We start from the raw sequence: 12872 nt of genomic DNA on the forward strand, positions 1-12872 counted from the left end.
GGTGATCCTCTCAGTGTACACTGTTATTTAATGGAACCTGTTCAGATGAATTCCTCCACTGTCATGATTCGTGTCTGAACAAGCTAACAATGGTAGACTGAATATGAGTCATGTAGCGGGGACGATTACTGTGTATGCATTCGGTCAAAAAGTTATCAAATGTGGTACATACAATTTGTGCAATCTTGTATAATGTGGGAGAACTCTACAACATTTTGCTTCAGTGGGACCAGAAAAGTAAAATGTAAAAAGAGGTAACGTGAAATCCAGGAGCATAAAATCAGTTTCACTGTTTTACTCACAGATTCACTGGTATAGAGTAATTTGCACAACACAATAAACTACAAATAAATACAAATGCTACAAAACATGCACACATGAAAGTCAAAGGTACACAACTCTTTCAAATATTTTCCTGCTCAAAATAACCAATAATAATGTGATACTGCACTTATCCTCTCCTTTATGAATAGTCAATAAGAAAGTCAAGGTGATCAAGAGTGACAAAATTATGAGTACTATTAAGGTAATATTAATGCATACAAAAATAAGTCTTAGGTCTCATTTATCCTCTATCTGTCTACCAAACCAGGCTTCTGGCACACCACCAAACTACAAACAATCTTCATTAAATGAACAATATTTGAATGGCTTATTGCAGAAAGGGACCTGAGTCACATTTTTGAGGTATCGGAGTTAATGGTATTTTTTATTTTCCTAGTTACAGACACATCTTTTAGTGCAGAAAGGACGTCAGTCACACGAGGCTATAGCCAAGAAAATGCAAAGTGAAAAGTGTACTTTAATGCAGAAAGGTACCTGAGTCACTGACTCGGGTCCTTTTCTGCAATAAACTTAGCTACTCTGTAGCGACGGACACGGGTCCCTTTCCACAGAGAAAGAGAAATAACCGTGTGGAAAATAAAATTGGCAACTCTGAAACAAGTGACGAGCGATTTCAGTAAGAATAGTGCATCTGTAGCCGTGGTGTGTGATATGTGATAGGTGATATGTGTTAGTGCAGAGCGGTGGCAACTGTTGTGAGATGTTTTGTTGCTTGTATTACAGATATACAGGACGAGAGTAGTGTTAGTGACGTGAGCTTTGACAGTCCAAGAAAACGTCGGAAAAGAATTCGACATCCGGAAACATATACCAGAAATGTGATTAGAAGTGCAAGGTTGAATGGACAGGAGTATGTGAACTACAGGGGTGTTACAACTCCTGCGATAAGAGTGCGGTCGCCTTGGAAGTACCCAAAAAAATGTTATGAGCAATTCAACGAAGACGAACAACGTGCAATTTTTGACATATTGTATAGAATGCAAACTAAAGATGAACAGGATATACATTTGCAGAGAATGATCCATGTTGAAAATGTTAAGACACATCGTCCACGCAAAGAAGATGCTACGTTACACAAAGAGTTGTTTAAGTACCACGTACTACTGGCAAGTAGCAAAATACAAGTTTGTCGTGAGGCGTTTTGCAGACTTTATGATGTGTCAGAGAAAAAAATAAGCCGTTTGCGGAAGTTACTGTTAGAGGGCAAAGTACCTCATGATATGCGTGGACAGAGGAAAAGTGGGAATATGATTAAGGCTGAGGATATACAGGCAGTGGATGAGCATATCGCGTCTTTTCCAACTAAACGTGGACATTATGCAAACATCAAATACCTACATGAAAACCTGTCAATTCAAGAGATGTATGAACTGTATAAAGAAAAATACCCTATGTCCAGAATAAAATAAAGTTTCTACTACAAGTATTTTAAGGAAAATTTTGCGTTTCGTTTCGGGAGGCCACAGGTGTCTGTAAAGAACAGACTAACAAAATGAAGAGGTTATTTCTCGTCTTATTTCTCACAGTCTCCACTTTTATTGCAGAAAGGTACCGGAGTCACAACTTTTTCATCTCCACTGTCTCTAGCAGCATACTGCAGGGGAGCGCATTGAGAGTTGCAAAATTAACTATTCATTATGCTGAATATTTGAGCCAACAACGGTATATTTGTTTCTTACACTATCAATATTATACGATTTTTCTTGTTTTTCTCAGAATTGTGCAAAAGTGACTCAGGTCCCTTTCTGCAATAACCCATTCATTTATGCATAAGCATTATATTCTGTTCAAAGCATATCCCAGAATTTTGGGTGAAGTATGCTTATACAGGGTATACACAAATGAATGGCGCGGTTATAAATGTCAATAAAAAACACATTTTTCAACTTATGTGGTTGCAGCAAACACTGTTAGAGGCGGAAATTGTCCCAGTTTTTGATATGTGAGTTAAAATTACAATCTTTTTAATATGCTGATTCCAAATATGGTCTCCATTTTTCTCTATCAAGTAATGATTTTCCACAAAAAAAAAAAAACATTCTCCCTTGCTTGGCCCCTCATTCCCTGGATCTTACGATGTTCGATTTCTTTCTATGGGGGTTTATTAAAGATTTATGCACAACCAATGCAAACTTCCATCCAGCAACATCGTGATCGGATAATACATGCAGTGCAGGACATGTTACACCATGTCTGGAACGAGTTTCATTACCGCGTTGATATGTGACCAGGGGAGCCCACATTGAAGGATTGTAATTTTAACTCACATATCAAAAACTGTGACAGTTTCCACCTTTAACAGTGTTTGCTGCAACCACGTAAGTTGAAAAATAGAATGTTTATTGACATTATTACTGCACCATTCATTTGAACCCAGGACCCCTAGCATCTTAGCTCTAACCACTCCGCCACGGGGGCCTGCCAATTGGTTCACTTTACTTTGCATTTATGGCACTTTTGGTTAATTGTGAAGATGAGGATGAGTGATGGTATGATGAAATTAATGAAAGGACACTCACAAAGAACACCCATGCCCATGCAGGTATTTGAACCTGGGACTTCTGGTGTCAAAGCACGCTGTGTTAACCACTCAGCCATCTCCATGTTGGGAGATGATGACAATGTTTTAACTATTTTTTTTAGCTTCTTGAAAAGCATGGGCCTTTTCCAATGTTTCTGAGGAAGTTTTTAGTATCTTGTAATGTTTCTAATGTGTTATGTTTGTCGTGTTCAAGCCCTTTTACAACCTTGTACTTTTAACCTTTTAAGTCCCAATCGGTCATGTGCTGACCGATTGCAGTTTTGGCCACAGTCCCGGTCCGTCATACCTTGACTGATGGAACCTTGCAACCCCGTTTATTTTCTATCTTCATGACTCAAATGTGTGGAACATGAAACCAATAGTAGATATGCATCGTCGACAGCAGCGTGTTGCCAACCCTTGTCGTAAATAAGTCATGTACTTCGTTTCTTTTTCATTTTTTTCTTCGGATGGCAAAAGGCATTAGGAACAAAATAAATATTGAATTATAATGTGGACATGTAGTTGCAAACAGAACATAGAATTTGTTCCTGTGCCATGTCTCAACAGGGAGGGAGAAGGGACAAAATTTTGTCTTTTCTTTTTTCAATTTTCACATTTGAAGCCACAAATAATAACAAATACATACAGATAGCAACACTTCATCTTTTCTATGTCAAAGTACATTTTATTCAACCTTCGGTAAGTTTTTATTTTTACTTTCAATTTCATGTATGTATATTTGAAATTCCTGTCTTTTTAAAAAAAAAAAATATTTTGCGTGTTGCCAACCCTTGTCGAAAATAACTCGTGCACTTTTCATTTTTTTCTTTGGATGGCAAAAGGCATTCGGAACAAAATAAATATTGAATTATAATGTAGATATGTGGTTGCAAATAGGACATAGAATTTGTTCCTGTCCCATGTCTCAACAGGAAGGGGGTAGGGGCAAAATTTGGTCTTCTTTTCCTTTTTTCAATTTTCACATTTGAAGCCACGAATAATAACAAATACTTACAGATAGCAACACTTCGTCTTTTCTATGTCAAAGTACATTTTATTCTTAGTAATATGTTTCTTCTTTCACAAAATTTTCTGCCATAGGAAGGAAGCTATAACGATTTTTGCTAAACCTTACAAAACTCGTTTAAATGGCCTGGGACAGAGGTAAAAACTGCATAAGTGCCACGGGTCTTTTAAAGGTTAACCTTTCCCAAGGCAAAAGTTATTTTTGAAACTTTCAGGTAAGCATTTTAGATAATGGAATTTTTTCTTGTGTACTTTGAAGGATGCAAAATGGGCATATGTTCTGCAACATTCAAAAAATTTAACTCGTTCATTCATCAATATTATTATATATGTATTAATTGTCAATAATTTCTATTACATTACATTATCACATAAATTTTCTGGTCCCTTGACAATTTCTTCTTTTTTGCAGTGAGGTACATACTAGTTAACTTGGGATTGACAAGAGGTAAGTTTTAATGCTGTATATCAGATTTTATGACAACTCATGACTTTATGAATATTTACTATTATACATAGTTATCTTAATTCTAAGAAAATATGTTAATCTCTTTTCAAAAGTCATATGTACAACAAATTATTTGGTACTGAAGTTCATGAAAAAATGTGAGAAACAAATGAAAAATACCACAATAATGAAAATGTGATACAGGGTGTTCCTGTGACCTTGAATGAAATTGGCAGGGTGGATGGAGACTGACCCAAGTACCAATATGCGATCAGGAAGCCTTTTCTGCAAATGTGTCATTAAAAAGTTATAATCCAAAACTAGTTGAGTCTGCTTATGACATTGGAATACACAACTGAAAGATGCAGTTTGTAGATTTATGTCACATCAAAAGTATTGTCTACGAGAAACTGGTAGAGAGTGGAGAGCCTGCTGGCAAGAATCCTTGTTGCCTGCCAGTCCCGAGACTAAGAGAGATCTGCTTGAAAACTTAAACATAAATACTCAAGAATGACGTTGATACGTTGGAGATATGAAATTACTACATAAGATCATTAATGGAAACCTAAGATGCAGCATCCCACTCCATGAACTGTCCCTCAGAGTGGATAGACATAAAACACGGAGCAAGGAAACTTTCCACACTGCAACTCCGAGGCTCTCAGTCATACAACGTTCATTATTCCATAGGCTACCAAAACAATTCAACATCATCTCAAACCAAGTAGATACATTCAGTTCATATTCGTCTTTTATCCCCAACTTGGAAAAAAATTGTACGTAAGTAATGCATTGTGAAAATAATCTGTTTACCTTGGTACTGTCTTGGCTTGTTTATTTTTTTTTTAACACTAGTGTACTGAAAAGATTCTCTCGGGCTATCGACCAGGGCTATCCACAACTCACCTTGTCGATAGCCCAAGATAATCTTTTCATCCTTCGCCGGCAGCAAAGCTTCAAGTCTTACTACTAGTGTACTGTTTCACTGTTGTTTCTTTCTGGATTAAAATGGCTTCTGCTGAACTGGATATTTCATTACATAAATAAAATAAAAATATCGTCAGAACGACTCCAGGGATGCTAGAGCAGAAGAGACAGAGCTTCTTGCGACACTGTCATGCCTGCATCAATGCTGGGGCTGTCATTTTGAACACCTACTGTAATGTTTTCATCATAGGAGTGCTACGGTATGCTGTAGTAGGGTCTGTATTAAATATACAAGCCGCATCTTCAGTTGTCTTATTCCACTGTCATAGGTAACCACACCTAGTTTTGGCTTATAACTTTTTGCTAACGCATTTCCAGACCAGGATTCCTTATCCCATATTGGTACTTGGGTCAGTGTCCACCCACTCTACCAAGTTGATTCAAGGTTACGGAAACACTCTGTATGTATGAGAGATGAAACACATTGATCAGAACTCTATTGTTATTAGCCGATGACAAATCTAACATATCTATAAGTATTGAAGAGGCTATCTCGGGCAATCAGCCAGGTGATTTCCGGATAGGCTTCCGAGATTTCGAGATCTAACATCACTCTCATCTTCAGGGATTGAAGTGCAGAGATAAGTCAAGGTGAAGTTATATGTATTTGGTGTGGGAGGGGCCCGGTGAAGGTGGCAGGCCAATCAAGTGGCGTTTCTCCGACGTCTGCGCTCCCAGTCGACTATCGCTAACCAGGCTGGGTCCAGTTCGAGTCCCATGTCCCTGTTGAGGTTGTCCTTTCCCCCGTGTATGGCTATTGCTTCTTTGATGAGACGGTCCCCGTAATTTGATGATTTATTGACCATCTCGGTGGTTGTCCCTCCTGGATGGAATGTTCTGCTAACCCTGGTTTTTCAGGATGAAAATTCTTGATGTAGCTGGTGTGTTCTTTGCAGCGCTGTTCGATTGTCCACCCCGTTTGTCCAATGTAGGCTTTACCGCAGGAACAGGTGATATGGTAAACCCCCGCCACCTACACCGGCCCCTCCCACACCAAATACATATAACTTCACCCTGACTTATCTATGCACTTCAATCCCTGAAGATGAGAGTGACGTTACCTCCTGAAAGCTCAGAAGTTTATCCGGAAATTACCTGGCTGAATGCTCGAGAAAACTTCTTCAATATTCGCCGCCAGAAAAGCTTCAAGAATTATATCTATAAGTAGCCTGCAATTTAGAGCAATATTCTGCTATTGTAGTTGCCTGGTTGTATACATTAATTAAGAAGGTTAATGAAACATTCAAAGAACATTTGTAACTCTATATCTGATAGGTAGAAAATTTTGTTATCAGCAGGGTGGTATTCGAAGGGGAGGATGTGAGGTAATTCTCCCCTCTGGTTGCAAATTTAGCCATTTGGATTGGATTGATTTGTTGTTTTAAGTCCACTTTATGCACAGTAAGGCTAATCGGGACTGGACCTACAGTTTAAAGTGGGATCCGAACCACTTGTGCCTCCACCAGATATCGAACCCAGGACCCCTTGATTACAAGGCGACGACGCTACCACTGCGCCACCGGGGAGGCCCACAAATTTAGCCATTTGAGGAAAGGGGGATATATAGCCAACTGAATGTTATTTTGCTGTATTTCCATCTGCACAAACTGTTCAGAAGAGCTGATTGAAGTTTGATTTACATGGATTTTGAATACACTACATAATTTTATTATTATTGATAATTCACACAACTTGACAGCCAGAAATGTTGCTTCAGAACGTGATGCATTAACATGAACAAAACACAAAAATGTCGTCAACTCATTTCCAATAAGAAGTGGATATATGACAAAACAGCATTCATTCAGTGATATTTAATACCCCAATGTAGATAATCTAGTGAGAAATAGAGGCTCGACGAGGACTCAAATCCTGGTATTGCCTTATTATTTACTAAGGCTATTGTACCACTAACAGATAAAATTCCACACAACTGTATGCTTCTGGTTAATTTTATTTTGGGAGAGGGGGTGGCTAAGGTTGAACAGATTACTCTGTATGCAATTAATATATGCCTATATGTGATGAATATTTTCATACAAGTACAGAGGTCGAATTGATGGTATTTTACTGGTCTGATATAGACTTACGAATAGCCCGTTATTTAGAGCAAAATTCTGCCATTTTGTGATTGTTTTTTATGTCTATAAATGTACAATCCAAACATACTGGCTTTGTACAAAATATGTGTAAATACATAGTTACTTTAAGGCAAGGGCACTGAAGTCACCTGTTACACACATTAGCTAAGGAGATGAGTAAACTTAAAGAAGATTTACAATTTTATATCGGATTGACAGAATGTCAGTTCTTGTATCCTTAAATTTTATAACAGCGAACATTTCATATTGGTCTATCATTAATTTATATCACTATAAATTATTTAGTACTTGTTCTATATTTCTGAAACTAATGAACAATTCTTTCTTCTTTATATATATTACAAAATGGATTGTCTAAAGACATCAGAACTTGTAAGTATTTCTGAAATATATCACAAATTTTTAGCTAATTTTCCTCGTCAGTTTTTACACTGATTACCATAAAACAAAAAAGTTTCTTCTTCTATTAGTCATTCTAAATACTTTTGCAAATAATCTAAATGCTTTTGCAAAGAAAGAACTATTTTAGAGTTTGCTGGTGTCACAATAAAAAATTAATTCATTTTATTTATTCATGGTAAATGTGTGTATTGATGTAAATTGTTCAAAAACTTTTATTTGTAAAAGTATCAATTATATATACTTTATTTATTATTTTTTTCAGTAAGCAAAATGTTAATAGCACTACAGATGACAACAGGTAAGGCAGTTTTATTTTCCCAATACCATTTGTATTTGTGTATATTTGTATTTTTGTTATTTCATGTAATTTTTCTGCCACTTTTAATTAATTGTGAAGACAATATTGAGTGATGATCAGATGAAAATTGATGAAAAGACACCCACGAGGAACATCTATGCACATGTCAGGACTCAAACCTGGAGACTTCAGTGGCAAGATCAAAAGTGGATCACTTATTGTGCTTAGCCACCAAGCCAGCTAATAATCATATTAAATAAAAAATAAAGTGGCCATGTATGTTATGACAAAATAATGAACTTCTACATATTTCTCTAAATGATAATAGTTAACTGGATAAAGTAGGTTTAGAAGCTACAAATATAAAGTTCAGAAGAGTTACTTTGATATTTCAATCAATCACAGTGTAAAGACACATAACAGATCGAGGTATATTACACCAATCCCACTCATTTTATTTACGTAAAAGCTTTTTCATTTTGATACAATTCAGAGCCAATACAAGTAGCAAATTTTTAAAATGTACTTTCATTTGTGCTTGCAGTATGGCAGTAATTATTTTTTTCAAAAATAAAATCAATCCACTGTAAGAAATATAAAAACAATTGATTATTGACAATACAATCTTATACAATCTATTTTATTGCAAATTAAAGAAACTATATTACCATTACTACTTCAACTACTAGGGGCATTCAATATATAACCAGAATTTTGCAATAAAATCTCCAGTAATAGGTCCACAATCATGAAACTTCATATGCTTGTTCTAGGAAGTACCCTTGTATTAACCGCGGGAGCCCCATAGTGTGTGATGAAAAATCCTTGCGTTAACTGCAGAAGCCCCGTAGATTGGTACGAAAGCGGAGATGAGATCAGGGATACATTTTCTGCATTTTGAGGGTGTAAACCCGGCTGAAATTTATCGACGAATGACTATAATTTATGGTGTTTGGCTAAATGCCAAATGTACGAGTGGGTGAATAAATTCAAAAGCAGTGTGACAAGTGTGGAAGACAAATCATGTGTTGGCCGATCAGTCACGCCGTTGAAGCAGCTGAGATAGCAAGATCAATGAAGATTATTGTTGCATCAGTACACAAGATCATCCACAACAGGCTGGGATTTAGAAAAGTCTTCGCAAGATGGGTCCCACGTCATCTGATGCAAGATTTGAAAAACAGACGTCTTGATGCCTGTCAACACCTTCTAGAACGCTATAGAGCTGAGGGGGACAACTTCATTGGTCGGATAGTTACTGGGGATGAGTCTTGGTTCAATTTATTTTGCCCTGAAAGAAATGGAATACTGCCATCCATCCTCTCCTAGGCCCAAGAAAGCGAGATCGCAGCCATCTGCTGGAAAAGTTACGTTGACTGTTTTTTTTGGGACAGAAATGGTGTCATTCTTGAAGATGACCAAAGGTACAACAGTGAATCATATAGTGCTTTACTGCGGGATTGTTTGAAACCAGCAATAAGACGAAAATGTCCTGGACTTGTCTCGAAAGGAATTTGCTTGCAACACGACAACGCCCATCCACATACTGCTGCTGCGACTATTTAAACCATCGAGGACTTACGTATGGAAGTTATAGCACATCCACTTATTCACCAGACTTAACACCCAGCGATTATTGGCCCTTTGGACCTCTCAAGGAGGCTCTTTCCAGGAAACACTTTGCATCTGTTCAAGAAGTTCAAAGGGCGACACGTTCCTGGTTGACAGGTCAACCAAAATAATTTTTTTAAAAGGGCAGTAACTCTCTAATGACCCGTTGGCAGAAGTGTATCGATAGAGAAGGGGACTACTTCGAAAAAAATAACATGAATGTAGCAACTCTGTTCAACGGTGAGTGATGCTATTTCAAAATTCTGGTTACCTTATATTTCATTACAAACTTTTGCTGTGCTTGAAATAGTATATACCTAGGTATTTAATTAACAGATTTCTAAGTATTTGTACCATTACAAACATTACGAATAAGCAATAAAATAAAGATTAATTATTTAAGAAAAATAATGTTTTATATTTTTTTCTTTTTATGTTCTGAATATGCAGATAAAGAGTCTCGTAAGTACACAATTATTAATGTACACATTAGAAAAAACATTTGTCAATATTTTCATTGAATTTTACAATTCAGTGAACTAACGTGATTTGAATAAATATGATATGTTTTCTAAATGCGACTGTTTTGATAGTCAATAATTCCTTTAATTCATCACTGTAAATAAGCGTATTTTTTTGTCATTGTTTTTTGCCATTTTTTGCTAATTATGGTGATGATTAGATTAAACTAATGATGAGACAAGTTCTTCAGAATACACCGTAAACTGTAATTCTTATTACTCCTTTCTTATCTAAGACCCATTTTCTTACAGTTGTCACATTCCTCCATGCATTGCATCTGGGAATAGGTAAGAAACAATTTTTCCATGTGTGTTTTTATATTATTGGCATATTAATACATAGGCTGATGTGCACATACTATAAAAGGAAATGATCCTTAGCTAAAACAAAACTGAAGGCAGGGCCAGGCCCATACCCAGTCAGAGGGGCCATGGGGGCCATGCCCCCCCCCCCCCCGAGTCATGAAATTATTAAATGTGAACCTATAAAAAGCTACGAAAATAACATCGACAATGTTTCAAACTTGTGAAAATCTCGATTTTGTCCTTGCATAAACAAATGGGTTTGTTGTGTAGAGAGACAGTCTGCAGTCTGCAATATTGAGTACATTTAGTGTTATTAACATTGATGCAAGGTTACCAGCAGTGGAAGTGATTGAAGGGGTATGGTGGGTAGTTGCCCCCCCCCCCATACTATTTCCACTCCTCTTCTATGGCCTCTTAATGCTAAGCCTTGACTACCCAGACTCGGTGGAGCCACATAGTCATTCAGATCACACTTTAAACTGTAGGTCCAGTCCCAATTAGTCTATCTGTGCATAAAAGTGGACCTAAACAAAAGCAAACTGAAACTTGTCTACTAAGAGAAAGTACGAGGGTAAGTCAAAAATTTTCTACACTTTCGCCACAAATTTTCTCAGGTTGGCCACACTGCCTTCAGCGCTTGTGTGCTATAAGGTTGTACTTATGTGGTCATGTGGCCGAGGTCTCATCTTAATCGCTCCATTTTTCTTTCTTTCGTTACAGATTAAACATGGACGCTCCACTGGCAGTGTGCACCAAGGAAGAACAGCGATCAGTGATCGATTTCTCTGGTCGGAAGGTGTGTCAGGTGTTGAAATTCATCGCAGGCTTTCAGTACAATAAGGGACAGTGCTTTACCACGTAAAATTGTCTATAAGTTGATCGAGAGGTTTAAAAATGGCTAGACAAGCGTGAAACACGAAGTGTAGGATGCCCATCAACCTCCACCACTGATGGGAAGATTCAACAAGCTTGAGAGATGATTCTGATGAGCTGATGGCCACTCATCATCCAAAGAGATTATTCTGATATCATCAGATGTACTGAAAGCCTGCGATGAATTTCAGTCCCTGACACACCTTCAGACCAGAGAAATCGGATCACTGATCACTGTTCTTCCTTGGTGCACAGTGCCAGTGGAGCGGCCATGTTTAATCTGTAACAAAGGAAAGAAAAATGGAGCAATTAAGATCAAACCTTGGCCACATGACCGCAAAAGTACAACCTTATAGCACTTGTGTGAAGGCAGTGTGGCCAACCTGAGAAAAGTTGTGGCAAAAGTGTAGATAATTTTTGACTTCCCCTCGTAATATGTCCTTCCCCATCCAGTTTTGGCACCCAGGTGAAAACCTCTCTCTCTCCCACACACACACACACACACATGCATAAATGCTTTTGGTCACCCATAGCGGGCTATAGGTTAACTCGCATTAGAATTATTTATTGTAATAATAATAATTGCTAATGTGCATAATTTAATTTATAAATATACAATTTTCTATACACAGAAATATCATGGCTGTTCAATGGTTCTGGTATAAGAAAATACCGGTATATGAAATTTGGAAACATTTTTAATTTGAGAAATTCAGAACTATCTGAATACTTCTGACTAGTATCGGCGATTGGGAGCCAAAACTGGGGAAGGGGAGGGGATGGGGCGTGGGCAGTTATTTTCTCTTGGTAGACAAGCATTAAGAGGCCATAGTATGGGGGCAAAAAAGAAGTTGTGGGCAACTGTCCCCAGGTCCCCCCCAATAGTCATCACTGACTATATGTATATAATATGCATATAACATGGTTCTGGCCCCTCCCTCAAAAAAATCCTCTGTACAGGCCTGGGCAGGGCCATAACAAGGAAATAAAATATGTCTGTTAAAAACTTTCTCAATCAATTTTTGAAATCATTAGTCATAAAGAACTAAAATTATACTCCATAAATATAAAATCTCCATATGTTAGTTAAAAAAGCTCTAAAGGGGCACTCAGCGCACATAAGGACAAACACAGGGCAACATGACCCCACAGGCCTGCAAAACTGCAGTTACCAGGGTGGACTAGGATTTTTGGGTGCCTTCTCAGGTCAGCCCTTACATACCCCCATCTACATGTCATGTGATTACTATGTAAAGAATACATGTTTGTGCACTGGTAAAACCATCGTTATTTCTTTTTAATTGCAACTAGAAAGTAAAACTTTCATATTTGTTCACAGGCCTGCGTGGGTTTGGATGACTCACAGATGACTCTTGTGTCTGAATAATTTCAGCATGACGGTTCCAAAAATGAAATCCATTTTTACCCA

At 37.5% G+C, this 12872-nt stretch overlaps 1 protein-coding gene across 1 annotated transcript in view; it reads left to right on the forward strand.

The window, feature by feature from the left end:
- Nucleotides 1–7796: 7796 nt before the first annotated feature.
- The window catches only part of LOC146001931 (uncharacterized), a 33887-nt gene continuing 28811 nt past the window's right edge, over nucleotides 7797–12872 (forward strand). Inside the window, exons 1-4 of the mRNA XM_083139651.1 lie at nucleotides 7797–7804; nucleotides 8097–8132; nucleotides 10194–10205; nucleotides 10517–10552. Coding sequence (XP_082995777.1) covers nucleotides 8105–8132; nucleotides 10194–10205; nucleotides 10517–10552 — 76 coding nt within the window. The 5' untranslated portion in view covers nucleotides 7797–7804; nucleotides 8097–8104. The remainder of the gene's footprint in view (nucleotides 7805–8096; nucleotides 8133–10193; nucleotides 10206–10516; nucleotides 10553–12872) is intronic.

Source organism: Lepisma saccharinum, chromosome 18 (genome assembly GCF_977018435.1).
Source record: "Lepisma saccharinum chromosome 18, izLepSacc3.1, whole genome shotgun sequence".
NCBI classification, from domain to species: domain Eukaryota; kingdom Metazoa; phylum Arthropoda; class Insecta; order Zygentoma; family Lepismatidae; genus Lepisma; species Lepisma saccharinum.